The sequence below is a fragment of the Penicillium diatomitis genome (assembly GCF_028827545.1).
Source record: "Penicillium diatomitis strain IBT 30728 chromosome Unknown utg000006l_segment0_segment0, whole genome shotgun sequence".
NCBI lineage: Eukaryota > Fungi > Ascomycota > Eurotiomycetes > Eurotiales > Aspergillaceae > Penicillium > Penicillium diatomitis.
Genome location: NW_026623178.1, coordinates 432,976 through 452,751, shown reverse-complemented (window position 1 = coordinate 452,751; position 19,776 = coordinate 432,976). Strand labels below are relative to the sequence as shown.

Below are 19,776 nucleotides of genomic sequence, written 5' to 3'. Positions count from 1 at the left end.
GTACGAGACCAGTCTTACAATTTCTCGAGGTGAAGTTTAGTCAGACCTGATTTTTTTCATTTACAAAGCAGGGTTGATACAAGGATGAAACATGTTGCTTTCATGCTAGAAACCTGGACTCACACGCTGTGCAGATAAGAACAAAGAAAAATGCAATAACACGATTAGAATCCCAGTCAACATGGGTAGCGGAGCGGATCAGGAAGGCGGCGAACGGTGAGAAGGGCAGCCACAAAAAAAAAACGAGCTTGTCAACCATGACCAACGCCTCGAAGAAGCCAGAAACTGTCCCCTCGTTGACGCTGGACACTCGGCCTATGATCCAGTACCCCGCAACAAGACCAATCTATGCAGGTGGATAATGACTCATGCGACACGAGAACGTGCTCAAAGACGTATGGGACACGGAGCGGGGAGGAGGAAATCAGCAGCAGGATTGGAAAAACAGGGAAACCCACGGGGAAGATGTTACAAACCATCCCAGAGTGAGAAAGCAAGTGAATCAAGAAAGAAAGAGTAATAAGAGGAAATTCCATCCTTCTCTACAAGACATAAGGCATTGATTGATCGTAACGTCTTTCATCTGAATGGTGGTTGGAACAGAAAGTAAAACAGAAAGGAGATACGTGTCAGGGTCCAATATTAGAGAGAATTATTCAGAAAAGGGAAGGAAGCCGCCTGAGAAATGGAAGATGCATGGTACGATATGCAAACGCAAATGAAAAGGTAGATGCAGGTGCGGAGGCCTGTGCAAGCACATGCAGGCGCCCGAGGGCTGGTCTCCGCAGAAGATGCATAACCAGGCAAAAGTGTGAAAGATAGCTTTTGTCGGTCAGACCATGACCCAATATTGGGCTCAAGAAAATGGATTTTGCTCGAAAGATGAATCGTCGTGCGTGGTTTGGAACCTCATGCTTAGCAGGACCATGATTCCTCAGCCCAGAAATGAACGTAATCTGGCCGTGCGGACAGCTTCTTCGATCAGCTCATTGCTGAGTGCTCAGGGGCCCACTCTCGAGGAGCGGTGGAATCCCGCGTTGCAGTCACACAGGAGGCGGGAGCAAGCAGGCCATACTTGGTCGGTCATGCATCCGCGAATGTCAAATTTCCGACATGTTGAAGAGGACGAAGTCGGTATGAAGGCACATGGGCCCATGGATTTGTAGAATGTCGGCATTCGCGGCGCGACAAAGCCAGCCGCTGTTCGTGAGTCATGTACAATTATCGATATCGTCTCGGAAACTATGACGACCGGGCAGACCGGCTCATGCTTCGTTCGGGACCTCCGGGGGTCGGAGAGTAGGACCGTGAGCCACCGAAGATATCCACGTCGTGTTCCTGCAGAACAACAGAGTACTTGGGATCACGGAGGAATTTGGGCACCGAGTCCTTGAGGGTTCATCATCGTTAGTTTAGAACAGATTGTATCACTGCATCAAAGGGGGGACACCCAAAACTTACACTTGACATGAGTTTGAAAACGGAAGTCTGGGCGAGTTCAAAGAGATGCACAACCTCCTGCAGACTTTTGAACATAGACTCGTCGTCACCCACAGCCTTGGTCATACGGCTCGCCAAGCTATTGCGTAAAGCGTGGTCGATGTTGAGCTCACACGGAGAGCCTGGAGCGAGGAACGCGTTGTACAAGCCTGCAAGGCACGCCCGAGTATCAGTATTTGTCAAGTGCAGAGTGAAAGCCAAGGTGAGTGGGCATATAGCTTACCATATGCAGCAGCCAGCGTCTCCCGAACGGCATCGGTCTTGTTGAAAGTGCCCACTTTCTCGGCCTTGTGATAGTTTGAGGTGAACTCGGAGACATCAAGATAGAAAGAGAGATTTTCCTCGCACAGGGAGTAGCGCAGGAACTCGCGGAACAGCAATCGAAGGGCGGGGTCGTGGAGAATGTGGGTCAGACGAGCGTTGTTGGAGTCTTTGGGCATGCCGCGGCTGTCGTAAGCAGCAGCGGCAAGATCACGGGGCTTGTCGCGGGCGAGCCACCCACATACGCGTTGTCCGCGCTCGGTGATGCAGTAGATGGCGTACTTGGACGGTTGAAACAGCGCGTTAGAGTCGGGATAAGACTTGTCGTCTTGAATCATCGTGATCAGGCCATATTTGAGGAACAGTTCGGCGATCAAGCATGTCTCCCGGCGCTCAATCGTAGTCGAGCAGTCCATCAGCCAGTCCACAGCACCCTTTCCGGTGAACGTATTGGTGTAAATCTTGCCATCCTGCAGTTTACGCTCCCGTGCCATTTTCACGCCAATGATGCCATTTGAGTAGTCGCTCAGCGAGTCCGAGTCTGACGTGGAGATGCTACTCTTGATGTTCGGTCCGTCTTGCCCCGCAAATCGGCGGAAGATCACTTCGATGGTGGCGCGGTCGTGGGACAACTTGTCAGTCTCGGTGTCTCGCTCTAGGTTAACCAATTGCATGGTGTTTCGCGGTGACTCGAGCACATCCATCACATGGCGAGCGGTGATTCCGTTGCGTTGGCAGAAACGTTGCAAAATGTTGATACCCTTAGGAGTGAGCTGGAACAGGGCGCCCTTGAGCGGGAAAATTGGCATGGCCTTTCCATCGACCGCCTCAATGAACCGGGCGTCCACGAAACGCTGGCAAACAGAGCGGGCCATCTCCTTGGCCATGGAGAAAGTGGTTGTGGTCGTAGTAGTCACAATGCGCGATGGATCCTTGGGGTCAGGCATCCGATTGGATTGCGAGAATTTGAGAGATCCCAAGTTGTTGATCGCCTCTTCCGAGGTGAAGGTGTGGTCGTATCTGGTGAAACGGACCCGATGGGAGTCCAATTTCAAGCTCACCATCAACGTGGAGAACAAGTCCATGAAGTCCTATACCATGATTGCGACTGATTAGCAATCAATGAAAATCTTCCGTCACAGTGTAGGTTTTTTTTTTCTCTTTTTTTTCGCCTTTTCTTTTTCTTCTTTCTCCTTGTTTTTTCTTTGTTATTTTTTTCTTGTGGTCTCTTGTTCTCTCATCTAAATTAAACCAAATGCAAGATTGAGATTTGCCTACGCAAAGGCTCCTCTGGCGATTGAGACACCGAGGGCTGTCGCGAGTGAGTGCACACCACCGATCCTGTGGCAGTATCAGACGTACCTTGGTAAATGGGCGCTCATCTTCAGTCATGCGCAACAGCCTTGATGATGTTTGGTGCATCTTGGGAATGCCGGCGGGTGCAGCGCCCGAGGGAACTGGACGAAAGTCGTGCGGAGGAGTTGGGACGCGCTGAAGCGTCAGGCGCCGTCTTTGTAGAGATGGATCTGGCGAGGCCGGGCGTGAGGCAGGCAATTGCTGGTCAAAGTCTCCTTCAAATGGTGGGGTCAAGGGCGTGACGCTGGATTTAGCGAGTTTCGACAAGCTGCCTGAGGAATTGGAGGAACGCAAGGTGGCGGCCGTGTGGTATCCGGCAGGCTGCGCGATTGATGATATCGTCGACAGGCTGGCGAGGGCGCTGGAGGTCTTCTGGGCCAAGGCAGCAAAGGAGCGACGATTGCGACGAGATATGGAGCCCACGACGGAGCCGGTGAATGAGGAGGTGGTGGAGGAGGGGTTTACAGGTGTGTCAGTCGACGGCGAGGGGCCGGTGGTGGTGGTGGTGTTGGTGTTGGACAGAGACGCACGAAAACGGTTTGTAAAAGGAAGAGAAGTAGTAGAGTCAGGAACAAATGCAGGATCAGGGCAAGGAAGAGATTCTTCTCGGTAATGGTTCACAGATGACACTGGCATTGAATAGGTTTCGCAAGCCGGTGGGTGAGCCAGAAAGAACCAGACTTCGGGAAGAGGACAGGAAAAAGTGGGTAAGTCAAATGAGACCTGATACCCACGGTCTTTACTGGTCTTGGGTAGAAGATACAAGTCAACTACGAAAGGAAGGGGGAAGGGAGGGGGGGCGGATCGGGGATGGTCTGAGGGAATGGCAATCTTGGAAAATCGTGGAATAGTGAAATTATGGAATCACGGGTAGGGTGGAGAGAGCGTGAGGGAAGTAAAATAGAATGTGGTAACCGGCAGGGGAACCAAAAGAGAGCAAGAAAAGGAAATGACAATAATACAAAAAAAAGAGAGGAAGACTCCACAGGCACGAAAGGCGTATGAATCATTATGGGAGAAAGTGAAGGTGGGAACTCTGATGGATGTGAGCAAAGATCTACCAAGTTCGGGAATCCAGCGTCGGCAGAGTGGATCTCGTGGATGGAAGGATAATGATGGGAATTTGGAAAAGAGAAAAAGAAAGAAAAAAAAAAAAGACTGAAAATGTGAACGAGAATCTAAAAAGGAAAAAGCAGAAATTGGAGATGGGGAAGTTCAGAGAAGGTAAGGAAGTAAAAGGATGGAAAAAGGAAAAATGGAAAAGGAAAAAAAAAAGAAAGAAAAGGAAAACCACGGTCATACCGAAACACCGAAATTTTAGCGTGGACCACGGTCAGGAATGGAGACCTCGATAAGACATGATAATAGTGCATGAGAAAGAGAAATGATCTTGATGAGATATACATAGTTACATACCGCTAGTACACTACTACCTTACTGAAAAGAGAATAGGGGCTGGTTGCATTCAGTCAGAAACGGTATGGTCTGTAATCAAGGGTGACACCCTCTCGACTCCTCGAGTCTTGACTACCAGTACATCGGACCATCGGTACATCCAGCTGCAATACCCCAAGACCATGTGAGTTTGCATAGTTAACACTTATACAGTTATACACTATGCTCACGTACTGTACGACGTACTTAGAGTCTAAGAGTCTAGAGGGTTGTAAAGCAGGACAGACAAGTAAAGGGAGCTTCGAGCTCATACAGGGCATAGAAGGCACAGGCAGTCTCTTCCTGTAACGGATGACTAAAGTTATTGTCATAATGGCCCATAATTATTTCTTTGATGCTCAGAACCCACAAGCACCTACTAAGGCGTGGCGTGACTACACCCCTTGACTCTCGTCAGTGGAACTGACGCTACAATATGTGGGTGCTGGTGAACAGGTGCAATTCAATAGACATCACACTTTTACAGTGCTTCATGTAGGGATGAAATTTCCTGTACTTCATAATTGCACCAGTGGTTCTTCTAGAATGGTGATCCAACGTTGAAAGTAAGGGGCATACCAAGAAGGTGGTCCCATATGAGAGTAAGGCCACGGGACACCCGTGCAGGCACTATAGGAGTAAACCAAATACTAAGCACGAATTAAGGACAAGAGTGGTAGAATGATATCGAAGTAGACACACAAGACTCGAAGGCTTGACTAGACGGCAGCAATCCTCCACGCAGATCCAGGCTATACAGCAAGTACAGATCGAGATTCTCGGGGGTCAGAACCCTATGAACGCGATGCGAGGAAATCTTGGGGAGGATGAATAGGGAGGAATTTAAGCCCACATTATCCTGCAGTGAGAGGTCTGGAAGGTCGGCCTGGGGCGCCTTTGTGCAGAACCATTTACGGATTCAGCCACTTGGGCTGTCACCTCAGACCCATCGACCACGCGTGAGACCAGCCGGAAAAGGTTTGGTGTGCTGCACCTAAACAACGTGGGCTAGGGAAGGGATCGCCTCATGGGAGGATCGGCGGATTTCGTGTCGTCTGTGTAAGTTTCTGGAGGCAGGGGTCCCAGTGCATCGTTACACAAGCAATACTCGACAGTTTTCATACTGTAAGATACAATACAATACCGAGCCAGCGAATTTTCTCCAACTCTGGACAAACTTGTGAAATGTGAACATTTCATCTCACCAAAAGCAAACTGTTCATGATTCGTCTCGACTTGACGCCCTTGATGTCCCTAACAGATACGACGCTTCATCCATCGAGCATCCGAGTCGAGGTCGATGCTTTATGAACCTGGAATTATGACCATCGGCCTGGGGAGGGGGGTGTGATGGGAAAACTTTTGGATTCATGGGATACTTGTTGTGTAGAATAAACGCTGTAGTTTTCTTCGGTCTTTGATTGTACCTTGGTCTCCATGTAGGGGGTGGTTTCCCGACGTAGGAACATGAAATTAAATCCATGCGCTAATCCATGCCTTCGATCGGCATGCTTATCGGAAGTAGACTTTTTCCCGATAGGTATCTCCAGCTGCAGCATCGTGAAGCTCACAATGTTGAATATATAGTGCATGATGGGATGCCATCTACAGTCCATATACATACTGCTACGTGAGTAGGTAGAAGCCTTGAGCAACAATTGTAACACGATACTAGCAATCTGGTAATATTCAGATTATTCTAAGTTTGTATACACAGCTACTTGGTAATTTGCCAGTAGTGTCTTCTTCACCTTAAGGGCAGTACGTTCGAGTCGATGATATCATCATCCCGAAACTCGTCCACCGCATGTAGCCAACGGGAACAGTTCATATCGTGACTGACCAAGAAAAGTACCCCAGTAGACAAAGCAGAAAGATTTTACAGACCTTTGGCCATGACCTTGTCCATGACCGAAGAACACAGTAACTACGTAATTCTACTATAGCTTTCTAGGCCAGGTAACCGATAGGACCTTGAAGCGAGGAATTTCTGAACATGTACTGTATATTGAGGTTTGTTGTTCTGTGTGTGACGGGAAAACCAGACTATTTGGAACCTTAAGCAGACCGACCGACCGTACCCACTTGAAAGTTGGAGGCGGGGACCTTACACCCCAATCCTGTCATTTTCCGGCCCCTGTCTCTTTGTGGGTGCCGCAGAATTATCGATAGGGTCGCCGGTTACATGCTTCAAAAGTCACCACGGCTTGTACTGCAGCCCCATACTGTCCACTTAAGGAAGTATCAGTCTTCACAAAGAGCCTCTACCAAGCATCAACTGGACATCTTCACCAGTAAATCTGTGATATTATGATAATTGTTACTTTCTGATGATGTGACTGCAACACTTTTCAATTCGTCCTCGTCGTATATAGCTCATTGCCCGTCGCGAGGGGTCGAAGTCATTTAGATACAGTACCACCTTCAATTGACCCTCTTCCATCTTTGGGGAAATACACAGATTCTTCTGCGCTGTGAAACTGAAGCATCATATACAGTATAATATATTATTACATTTCATGACCGTAAATTTATGTATCGGAGATTCGGAGAGGCCCATCATCAAGCAAACCCTCGATTCCCCACGTGGGTCAAAAGTTTTTTTGTTCTTGGTGTTCACCGCCTACTTGGCAATTTCTGGGAAGACCCATCGCGATGTCTGTTCATGGTCTTGCCTCTAAACTGAAGCGATGGACTTGAAGATGGAACATGTGTTACGGCCCAGCCTCCCTCTGCAGAATTTATTGCCCAACAGATAGGCGAAAAAGAACAGGCATGCTTACAGCAGCGGTGGCTGTGAGGTTTGAGTTGTTAATGATCTTGGATACGAACATGATCTTAGGGAAACAAAACAAACCTCCTGTTATGTCATGTTTTTTTTAATAGAATTTTATCTACTACAGTACTTTTAGCACTTAGCAGCCTCAAATCCAGATGGGTGACTTTTCGGGCATAGCATCGCCTGCCCGCCCTCGATCAAACCCTATCGGCTACCAGTCAACGAGACCACAGCAGTTCCGATTCAGGGTGACGGGGGGCTCGGTTCTGGTTGAGTCAGCTTTGGAACTTAGATTGTGAAGAGCGTAGACAAATGGGGCAAAAGCGAGCACATGACACGTTTCACGGGCGTCTTTTGCCAAATCCCGGCCAGATAAAGTGGAGTTGGAGCAGCCACCACTTCTGCTAGCCTGCCCAGTCACTAGTGACGCTTTCACCGTGATGGCTTCGGACTTTCCCTGTTTCGTCCATCTCCCCCTTCTCGCTTGTGACGGCCATTAGTGTTTCGGGCTTGAAACAGGCTAACGCCCTGGAATGGCGGTGGGGAAAGGAAACAGACCCATGCCCGCGCTTCGACGGTTTTTCTTAGGCTTCTTTGTGCGAGTCCATGTGGTCCACGTGGTAGCACGTGGAGGTTCCTTTGCCAAAAGCAACGCGCCTGCTTCGGGGTTCAGAACCTTGTGGGTATCAGCTAGGTAAAGAGTACCTTTGTGATATCGCTACTGTACAGTAGTTTCTTTATAGGATTAGGCAATAGGCATTGATACTGCACATGTCACACAACTTCACGCTTATATAGAATCTTGTCATTTAGCGGTAGCGGTAGTGGACACATTTGATGGGTCACTCTGTTGCCGTAGGTACCAGAAAAGACAAGCAATAATATATCTTGAATTTTTGAAGAGCCCCATGACTGATATACATACAGTCAGAATACGCCAAGGCCCACTAGAGTACACTAGTACAGTACTCAGGTACTGTACGGCTGCACCCATCCTTAGTATGTTAAATCAGTCATGCTTGGCGAATGAGGTGTGCCTATTGCCTAGCGCCTTCACTGAATTATCGTGATGCCTACCAAGTTGGAATAGCTGAATCCGGAGGTGGCCGGAATCCTTCAAAATTGGTCTACCATGCATGACAAAGCGATCTGATGATGTCTTTCATTTACGACAGGCCCATCTCGGCACGAATAGATCAGTGTAGACTCAGCTAGGTGGTATCGACTCTGTCGGCTCGTCGAGTCTACTCAAACAAGGACGGGAGCATACGTTCAGGGCGCGGGCTTGAAGTGCTCCTTCATGCACGTCCAGTTTACTTTTTTCAATCAATACAGCCCATGGAAAATTGAATGCGGTTAGTGTTAACTTATTAAGTGTTTCACTGTTTTCATTTTCATAATCACTGGAGAGATGTCTGATTCCGATGTGAGGTGGTATTAACCAACAACGCACAGTGCTAGGCTTCCATTCAATGTAATGTTGCATAGCCACTTTTTGATACTATTCGAAAGTTGCATCGAGTCTTCAGTCTCCTGGTCGAATATACTCCCTGAGGTCGCGTGAGATCGCATGAGGCGGCCAATCTGGGTAATCTATAGAGCGAAGGATTCTAACACTACTAGAGGGGCTTAGCTATATCCCCGGCAAGTTTAGGTACCTAGCCTGTAAGCAAAACATGAAGATTTGTCATGAGAATCAGCAGATCGATCGTAAAGGATCTTCAAAAAGTGATACTCCGTATACTAGGAGTACGGAATGTGTCGCGATCGAGAAACGCTAAAGACAGGATGCGTCACTGGCGTGCCCGATACTCCGATGTAATCGCTACATGGACATTGATTCGAGGCGCAAATCCCCGCGGGAACAGCGACCGACAAATCTCCAACTCAGATTCTTCAACTTGAAAGAATTGATTGTTCTTGGATGATTCCAGCGCAGATCGCTTTCCTCTGGGGCTTTGGAATGAAGGACTCTTATTACAGGCTACCTGATTGAATTTCCCAAAACGGGCCTGCAATCTCCATCCTTCCCGACCATCAATGAAGAGCCGACGGCGTACATAACGTGCCCGGAATGCGCTACATTCAAACTAAATCCACTAACTACTTATGGATGTGGAATTATAGTGCCCATTGCACTTCAAGGGGCATTTAAGCTTAATAGAGCTGAGGCGAACTGTGGAGAGCATGCCAGTGTTCTAATTTGCTCCTGATATCAGATCCTCTGGGATGGGTATAGCCTCGATTAGCCTACTAATCACCTTTATGAGGGGTGAATATTGACCCTGTTCGCCTGAACATTCAGCCTGTAAGCACTTTCGTGCCTATGCGTCTGAAAGAACTTTCAACCCCAGTCTTTGACAATCATTTGGTCTGCCAGATGTCAACGGGATGTGTCAAGCACGAGGCATCTTCAGAGTCGACACTTTCTAAGCATCCAGTTTTGAAAACTACTGTCGATAAAGTATCGACTTGTCCAAGACGCAAGAGTGTAAGCGAAACTGGGCCTGATTCTGCCTTGTAGAGAGAAACAACCTTGCTGTGTGGGATTAATACGTATATACCTTGGAAGGTCGAGGCGATGTGGTGACCCAACATCCATGTATTCCATCTAGCTGTTGTATCGAGAGCCTTTGACAAAAATTCAGATAAGGCTGAGAAATCACTGAGCTTCAGCTCTTTGTGATGAATATCGACACGACATGTGAAATTAGGTAGAGGACTGGAAACTACCATGCTGAATAGCTTATGACGTTTGAGCAAAGTTCACCAATTAGGCATGAGGAGGAAGATGTAAGGGGCTAGGGTTTCTTGTATAGGCAAGTACTGCATATGCATGTCTGGCTATGCTACAACCATCGATATAAATCCATTATACAGTACAAAGCGCTGAATACACTCCTGAGCCGTAACATTGTGATACCTGTACCTCACTGTATTGTTACAGTATATGCCTATATGGAGTCTTTGAGGGGCAGTGGAGGGATGGAGGGGATATAAAGTACAAAGGTATGTACTTTCGTGATAAGCTACCAGTAGTCTAGTACTGTAAGGTTCGTGAGAAACCTGGTATTTCCTAAGTTGGTGGCTCCCTACGAAGATATGCCAGGCCGAGTCGATCTCGTGGCTGGTGAATCTAGGCCCAGCGAGGCATCATTCATGCATGGCAATAGTCTATCCAGATATCCAAAACATGCTGAGGTCCGGCTGCAAGAGACATTAGGTTGGCTGTACCAGATGCCTCGCTTCAGCGAAGAGGCTTGGCACCTTAGCAAGACCGCTCATGAGCCAGGTCACGCAATCGATGCGCTGGGGCAAACCCTCGCGGTGAGGTCCGAGGACTTGAACTGGCAACAAGGCACAGGAGCGTACTGAAACCTAGTTCCCATGAGCATGCAGCACCTAGCATGCCTTGGTCGTTTCGGAGGTGAGGCACATGTACTGTCCCTAACTCGTTACCTATTAATATCGCTGGCAGGGACGTATCTTGACCGGGTTCCGGGGTATCGAGCAAATTCTACATTCTCGGGTCGAGTCTTGTCCGTGGGGCGCCATGTGTTGGCTGTATGAATCTCATTAGCTCATAGGATGTCAGGTTGTCACGCCCTGAAAGGCTACTGCACAACTATAAACATCCTGCCTGAGATCCCGAGCCCCTCATGTGGAGCCGCTTTCCACGTGGCTAGGTAGCTGGGACGCCTAAATGCGCATCAGGAGCTAGGGTTGACGAGAAAGGGAAAGATGGAGAGGACTCAAATGAGGTTCGGAGCGTCAGGCCGTTCATCGGCAACGCCTGGCATTCATCTTTCATTCAAGTTCAGCTTTCAATCTGACTCAGCCTTGATTGCTCATCGTACGAGGTCGGGCACCGCCTGTCCTATTCAGGGGTGGCTGAGTGAGGTTGCCAAAACCTAGTATGAAAGGCAGCTTCGTATACACGAGTCATGCTCTGCGCTTAAACCTCATGATTTTGCCCGTGGATCCAGGGTGTGGCCCAGAAGCACCTAATGGTACCAACAAGCTGGTGCTCTTTGGAGAGGCGGTCCAAGCTCGGTGTGATACAAGGTGGCGGAGGAACTGTTCGCCCGTTGCCTTTATCTCCAAGGTCTGATGGCAGTAGTAGTAGTATCAGTAGAATTCCTTGGCTCCTTGTTAGTACCAGCAGTATTATGATTCGATGAAAATCAAATCACAGGTGTAAATGCAAGTCCATGGGTGAGGACCTCACATCATCCAAGGGATAGGAGCCAAGACACATCCCTCTGAGCCGCGGAGTCAAGAGTGAGACGGAGCTGATGGGGACAGTGGTTCGTGGCCTAGGGCGCAACTTTGAATTCGAAGAGGCAGTCCATAGCGCATTAGAGTTTCAAGCTTGACTGAAATAGGTCCTAGGCATCGAATGCATCCGTCCCGCCGTACCGACGGTACTGAAAAATGGTTGGAATTGGAGGTGGCTGCGTAAGAGTGTATGGGGGAAATGCGGTACCTGGCCGTCACTGAGCACATATGTAAATTGTACTTTATATTTCTGCCCTGTCACGGTACTTCTTAACTTGGGCATTGTGTCAAACTGTCAATAAACTCAAAAGAAGAGAAATGAGACTATACCATGCCCCTCGGGGTATCGCAGGTTGTGTGCTCATGTCTCGCTGATAGCATGCGATGGTCGGAAAACGCTGGCAGATCAGATCAGATCATCTTTGAGCGGTCTGATGCTCCAATTTCTTTTGGAGAAGGTAACGTGGGCCTCAGTAATTTACGTGGTTCCGGTCCCCGGTGACGGCTTTTGTTTATTACCGTATGTCCGTATCGGAGTAAAGGTTTGAAGGAGATTATGCAGAATTACAGATATAAACCTTATGTATCTTTGTCACAAGCAGATGCCCACGTGGGCAAGGTTCTCCGATGCTCGATTGGCTTCATGGAAAGCAGTATGATACTATAATATGCATGAGCAAGAATACGCTCAAGGGTGCTGATAGCACGCCCTATAGTATATATTTATTGATCTCTAAGGTACACTGGTACAGCATTTAATAAATTATTGATAGTGTGTATGCATGGGACGCTTGAGGTATAGACTGACAGATCTTGAGGTGTATTGTGTCCTGTATTCATGTAATGAAAGTAGCCAGACTCGGAGTACCGCAGTAATTTACATGGCATGGCATCGAATTTCTGCATTGTTATCGGAAATAGGTACTCATCGGGAATAATAATGAACCACGTCATTACTTTTCGAGAAATGTCTTCCTGAGCATCTCGATACGGCCAATCTGGTAGACAGTGGACACTGGACAGTGACACCAATCACTTAGAAGCACCCCTTGGAATAAACTCTGCTCAGAATCTGCACTTCACACGATTGTCTTGTGATGAGTAAACACCTGATATTTGACCATTAATTGAGTTATCTACTGTTCAACCATTGATCGATGCCTCTACTGCTTATTTACTATAAGTTGGGCGTGGGGAATGTTCATGGACACTAACCACATATAGTAGCATTGCTGACACCTACACTCTCCCACTAGCACGATGGCTCGACCTGATCTTTGATCATCAGATTCTGATGTCTTACCCAGAGAAGGAGCCATATATGTACACACGTGCACTTTTGACGTGTCATTTGCATCGGAGGATTTCCTGCTTTGCATTGAGAAAGAAATCATCGTCGGCCCCAATTACCGACCGAGACCTGTCTCCGGTTGGTGACCCATGTTTTCTCTCAAAGCTTGACATCATGTCATGATGGATAGACTCTGCTCCTGCTCTAGTCGCCAGCCAATTATTCATAACCAGGCATCACTGACCGAGAGTTCGGGTTCCCACCAGGTTTCCAGATTTGTGTATACGCACGGCGAAGTCCGCGTGGCGGAGTATCGCGCTAGAAGCCTTCTAGAAGGATTCTGGAAGCCTTTACCCCCCGCCACGTCCCGCAAGGTTATTGTTCCGAGGTTGCTTTTCCTTTCTCGTGGTTGTTCCAGGCTCGTGTTTCACACCTGGGGCCCGCTGTCTCCGCTTAGTCTCGCAAATCGTGTACGAAAAGAGTGATTGCTCTCTTCTTGGCTTTGGCGGCTTGACTTGTTACGCGACAGAATGCCGGATTTCTTCACTAGGGAGGAATCATTCTGTGGTTGTGGCGCCTCGAAGCGCAGTTTCCGCCGGACGAGAGGCTTTTTTTCCTTTCTGTGGTACCGTCGAGCTAGCGCCGTCCTAAGCAGTCCAATTCAGCCGAGACGCCATCATGCAGACAAGCACTGGAAAATCAGACATGAAAGATGGAGGGGGGCTTTTTTCCCCTTTGCGCGGGAGCTGTGGATATTCTCGGCGCACTCGCAGAAACGCAGAAATTGATGATCACGCAATTAGTTTGGTTCACCGCAGGCAGATAGAACCTTACAGTGTGTACAACCGAGGTCCATAAAGGTACAGCCAGCACCTGAGGTAAGGCACGATACTGATCGACCTCAATGAGGAGAAACCCAAAAATAGGTAGCGAGGGAGGGGAATCTCGTACACGGGACGGTATTTTCCTCATATTCCTTCAAACGGTTCCGCAATGATATTGGATTTTTATGTGAATTCAACGATCTACGATGCCATATGGTTACATTTCTTTTGTCCCAGATGGCAACTCCCCCTTCATCCCTGAACCATCTGGCGAAAAGCAGGCACGGCTCGGTGTTTGTTTCCAATGTGTCAAAGTAATGCAGCAATATCGGAATTGGCCGTCGAACAATCTCGTCGGAGACTAGATTATCAAGATCAAACTTATACTTATCGCAGGGGTTGTCTACTCATTTTGTATTGCTTACCACGAGATGCCACCACTGTCAGTATGTTCTTGATGGGAGTGTCTGCGCTTTCTTGTCCAGCAGCAGTAATTAACAAGCATTGCAACAGTATCGTCTGATACCGAAGGTGCCTCGCAATATACGAATGTACTCCGTGACTGAAAAGCTGTTGCACACCACTAGTCCGGGCAAAAAGAGAAACAACGACCTCAAAAATAAATTGAGACTAGGAAACAAGTCATTCCAAGGCATTCGTGGCTAGTCACTGCAGCGGTTCCGCCGTCTCGCCGGGCATAGTGGCTGATCTTGCGGATCCGATAATGAATCTACTCGTCTACGGTAGTAGTCGGAACCTTGACTAGTCCCGTCTAAGCGCTGCTTGACAGTTTACACCAATCGAATGGGGGATATCACTGCAGCCAGGTAGATATTCCATTGTTTACAGACCACACAATGACATTGTCTGTCCTCAGAGAACATCGGCAGCCATTGAGCCAACCTAGTAGATACTAGATACTAGGTAGATCCGCGATTCAACCACCATGATACATACTCTCAGGAGCCGTAGATACGGGTAAAGACATGCTGTGTGCTCTTTGGCCCTTATCTGACCTGGTCGTTTGTTCAGTCACAATCCTGGGCGCTGTAGATTGATAGGTAACTTGATGAGCAATGATCGGTCATCATTCGATCGGTCTTGGAGGCTGGAGCGGGTAACAAGGCCCTCCCCCTCTCGTTTTACTTTATGAGTGACATTGAAGCTTTTGATGGGAGGGTTCGCGCATAGAGAAGGAGAGGGAGGAAATAGCCCATCCACGTGGCAGATGATCTACGACTGAAAAATCAGAAAGCATGGTGTTTGTGAAGGAACCGACCCTACCCGAGACGAGTGTCCCAGATTCCTGATTAGCGGGAGAAAATGAAGTCAATTTTTGTCAATACCGTACAGCGTAAGGCGACTCTTGCGTTGTTCCACAAGGATCAAGAACTCAAGATCTGAGGGTTTGAAGGTTTCAAGATACTGTTAGTGTTCAGTTACATTGGGTTACGATGGCATCTCTAGGAGCGGGTTCGGCGATCGCCCGGACATTCTCCACGAATGGAGAGCTTATTCTCAAAATTTCTTATCGGTATTCCATATTCAGAATCAGTAGTATTTCACTAATTCTTAAGTCTTACAGTAACACCTTACTGTAACATGAGATCCGCCAACTTGTTTTTACATTTCCGGTCTCGTCTATCTTTCATCCTCACCTCTTTTTCCACGTAGCTTGGCAAGTCCGGTACTGCTCCATTTCGACTCCACATCCTTCGAGAACCCAGCTGCAGGAATGGGCGAATCCCCGCTGCGTATCCTTTTCACCCGATAATGGATCTCGTATTTTCCCGGACCAAGTAGCGGTCTACAAGTGATTCGTCGTTGGCAGTCCAAGCAAGACGGGGAATCCTTCGGAGTTGGAGGGCGCACTCCAGCATTGGCAGCGCTGGCAGCATGACTTGCAGCCCAGATGTGGGACTGTCAAATTTCACCGACCATGTGGCATTCTTCAGGGTATGTCCTTGGCTGATGCTGATTCGTCCTGTAGCCAGAAGAAGGAAGATCGAAAGGAAGAAAAGAAGAAAAGAAGGAACGGAGAGTCGGACATGGACCTCTCACGCCAAGGTTAATACCTACGTACCTATCGCATATCCCTCTTTCCTTGTCCAAAACCGAGAACGATGATAGAGAGACAAAGGACATAACACGGGAAGCTACGGTACTGCTAGTCCGGTAGTCACTTGTACCGTGTAACCTTACCCTTGTGGATGTCCGACTAAAACCTTCGATCGCGGTGATCAAATTGGCGGTTGATGATCCCCCGCAGCCTGCGCACGTGGGCTATTCTTCCGTGTCAATCAGCTGCAAGCTCCGAGGTCGCTGAACCGACATGGAACACTACAACACCCGACAGTCTACGATGACGGATAACATCACTCATTCGGTAAGCGCGAGTGACGACAAAGGGCGAATGAGATCAGACAGCGAGCACATCATGCCTGGTGGAGGGTGGAGAGGAGCGGGACTGGGATGCATTGGTTTGGGTCATGCTTCCGAAGGACCGAAGGTCCTCATGATTCATGAGACCGGTTCGGTCATTTGAAACATCTCGAGTTTCCAGGAAGGTCATACTCTCTCTCTCTCTCTCTCTCTCTTTGCCTGGAGTCAATTTGCACAATGGTATGGTTGTTGCCTATGTTCGCAAACACCTTGTTGAATGGTCACTGGTGTGGATCAACGAAGTCAACGACACGTCGTCTTCGGTAGTCAATAGCGGGTCGAGTGAAGTGCCAAAGATGAAACTTGCACGGCTTCATGTGGGCATTGCCGATCGCGAAAGGAAAGCGTGATGAAGAATTGGGTGGAAATGATCCATCACCTAGAGTCGACGCTGCAGGCCAGACAAGAGGATAGCGTTTCAGCAATGGTAGGCACGAGTGGAAATGATCCATCACCTAGAGTCGACGCTGTAGGCCAGACAAGAGGATAGCGTTTCAGCAATGGTAGGCACGAGTGGAAATTGGAGACGGACTGAACAACATCACCCCCGGTCCACCCGTTCACCATTCACCATTCATTGCCACGTCACATTGAGATAAGCTACTTTATACCTTGAATCGCTGGACCACCAGCCATTCGAGATATTTGGTCTTGGTCCCAGTCTGTTGTTTTCGGGTGAGATCTTGGATCGGCCGTGGCTACAGTCTACATCACTTTTGTCAATCTCAGAGTTGAATGGAGGACGGACTCCGTAGAGTGGTTGATCTATAGTGATCGCTTGACACTTACAACTAAATGAGATTAGTTCCACTGCTTGATCCCGGTTGTCCTGATGTCAAATTAGAGAAGGATGACATGATAGAACCATGAATAATTCGGCTAAATTCATTCCATCGCTTGAGCGTCGGGTGTCTATGGGCTCTAAAGTCTGGAGGCGCTAGAGGTACGGTACCTGACTCCCTAATCTACCTTCAATCTTGTGCGTCGATTACGTCGATGCCCAACATATGTATGTACATTGTACATTGTACAGGGTCTACCTATTACCCATCTACATGATGACCCCTTTTGAAAGTTGCTGGTCTGACAAGGCGAGCTCAAAGACCCAAAACGGCGCCTATTCACAATGTCCCCGTGTACATCCATCAATAGTGACTTATCAGAGGTGTTTTAGCGCCGTCTTCCACTCAGATCCGTGTAGGTTAGTGGTCAAGATTCAGGAAAAGAGTCTATATTAGGTTCATGAGCTCAGAAGATTAAAGACACCATCCGGTTCTAGTCGTGTGGCCAAGCTATTTGTAAGGTCATTGCACGCACTCCCTGGAAGTCACCCCGTCAGCAAAATGAATAATAGACCAAGATGAGTACTTGGTAGAATGTATCAAGAAAGGATGACAATTCGAATATGCGGTGTGTCCCGCGTGGGAGTACGCGGCCACAAATCTCCAGGCTTTTCTGTCTCTCCCGTCAACTCGTCCAAAAGAGACGCGTACATGATCGTCCAGGTCAATCAGCCCAACCACCCGTGCCTAATGCCTAAATCCGGGCAGGCGGCCATTCTGTCGCAATGTGATCCTCATCTGCGCACGACCCCTCCTTGCCTTGAGTTGACGCCTCGGAAGAGAAGTGAGATTCCACCGACGGCCCGGTAGCGATCCCGCCATACCAGCCTGTTCCATGTTGACGATCCCTGAGGTCTTCGGTTGTGGAGGTGACGGTGATAGACCGGCCTCAATTCGAAGTCCGCAAAGCCTCGAAGCGCCACCTCATGGCTTTGTGGCTGAGGATGCAGTCAGCTACTGTACGAGTATATGTACGAATCCCTAACGGGCCGAAAGGGAGAAGCAGGAGAGAAGGAGACGAAGAAGACTATACTTTCGGCTACCCTTGTAGTCGAAAGTTCCATACAGACCAGCCAATCGACCTTCCCCGGCCATCCTCCTTGTCGACCCCAACAAGACTCGCGAGTCTTGAGTTTCGGATCAATCTTCCTGCGCTACGCAGTCGTAGGCCGTGCGCCTCGATCTGCACTGGCACTGGCACTGGCACTTGAGCGGCAGCACTGTCGATCCGCAAGCAGGCGTCCAGTTAGCTGGGTGGGTTTCCAACGTCCGGACCAAACATTTTCAACAATCGAGACGATTCGGATGCGCAGGGCAATTGCCACCCGAGGTCATCTTTGCCCAAAACGGACCAGCATGGGACTTGTGACCGGGGAGGATGTCTTGAGGGGGGAGAAGGGAGAAGGGAGAAGGGAGAAGGGAGAAGGGGGCGATCAAGCCATGTGTGGTCGGACACTACTGTAAGACGCAGATACCCGTCTTGACTCTTTCCAGGCTTCAGGTTCCATACTGTATGCTCCTGAGGGCCTACGCAGGACGCAGCGGGGGTTGGGGTTTGCTTTTGGAGAAGTATACTGGTGTACAGTCCAGCCCACTGAGCCCAGTATTCAAAATATCCCCCTCCAAAGTCCAGAGTCCAGATGGGGTTTCCCATTCGGGCGAATTTGGACATTCTCGTGCGCTCTTTTGCGCCCATTTGGCACATACCCGAATGGAGTAGAATCGACTCTATCGAGTCTATCGACCCCCCATCTGATCAGACACATGGGTCACCCCTTCCATGCCGAAACAGGCACCTCTACCTTACTCCACTGATACATTCACCAGTCAAGTCTCGACTTGCAACGACTTGCGAAACATGGACGCGCCATGGCCTCCGGCTCCAGGTGTCTGCCGTCTGCACTCTGCACTCTGCAGAGGTAAAGATCGCCCTCGGAGGTTTTCAAACCCCGGACTTCAGAGTTTGAGTCTCGGCTCGAAAGGTCCGGTGTTGGTCTGCCAAACTCCGAAGAAACGGGAGCACTCGTGTGCTCACTGCTCAGTGTTGTACAATGTACATTCTGAAGACTTGAGTCTATTGTACTGTCGTTTCACAGTACATGCAGAAGCTACGTAGCTAGTAGCTAGTAGCTAGTGGCTACTAGCTACTAGTTACACGATTAGCTACATACAGTTGCTGCTGAAGCTCCTTGAACATCGACAAAAGTACGATCGGGCATTTGCATGCCAACCCGGCATTCGGGATAACATCACCATCATGCAGTTCGCGAGTGTTCGCATCTCCGACTCGATACCCAGTCTGGACCTCGATTCTGCATACGATCCAAGATGGCTGGGTTGAGAATCATCACAATCCCAAACACATGGGCAACCATGCAGTAGCGTTCCCAATAATTACGTGCCCCTCGGGGAGCATTGCATCAAAGAAGAGAAAGAAGAAAGATAAAATACTCCCCCCAGCCTTGATCCAAGTATCGGTCATGCAGTAAAACCGCCCTTTGCCCCTTCTGCTTCCGATTCGGGAGGGTGGAGTAAAAAAGAACATGCCTGATGGGATGCGAGATGCCAGCAATGCGTGACATGTCACTCTCCATGTTTCCAAAGCACATGGTTGAAGCAGCATGCATGCATACGGTCTGCATCGTGGATGCAGAAGAAGCCAATCAGCAAGGGAGCTATCATGCTTCTAGCCTCGAGCTTGCGAGGGCGCGAAGCTTTGGAAAGGTAGGAAGCATCCCAGCAGCCCCTTGGTGATGGGGGACTCGAAAT

The 19,776-nt window shown here is 48.8% G+C and overlaps 2 protein-coding genes across 2 annotated transcripts; both read right to left on the bottom strand.

Moving 5' to 3' along the window:
* Positions 1 to 1,100: 1,100 nt before the first annotated feature.
* flbA (developmental regulator FlbA) lies at positions 1,101 to 3,753 on the bottom strand (the record flags this gene model as incomplete). The annotated part of the gene is made up of 5 exons (XM_056935420.1): positions 1,101 to 1,200; positions 1,262 to 1,389; positions 1,462 to 1,649; positions 1,724 to 2,852; positions 3,124 to 3,753. The coding sequence occupies 5 exons, from the start codon at positions 3,751 to 3,753 to the stop codon at positions 1,101 to 1,103; spliced, it is 2,175 nt and encodes a 724-aa protein (XP_056789292.1).
* Positions 3,754 to 18,253: 14,500 nt separating this feature from the next.
* N7539_005817 (uncharacterized protein) lies at positions 18,254 to 18,703 on the bottom strand (the record flags this gene model as incomplete). Its single annotated transcript, XM_056935419.1, has 1 exon — positions 18,254 to 18,703. The coding sequence occupies one exon, from the start codon at positions 18,701 to 18,703 to the stop codon at positions 18,254 to 18,256; it is 450 nt and encodes a 149-aa protein (XP_056789291.1).
* Between the last annotated feature and the right edge of the window lie 1,073 nt (positions 18,704 to 19,776).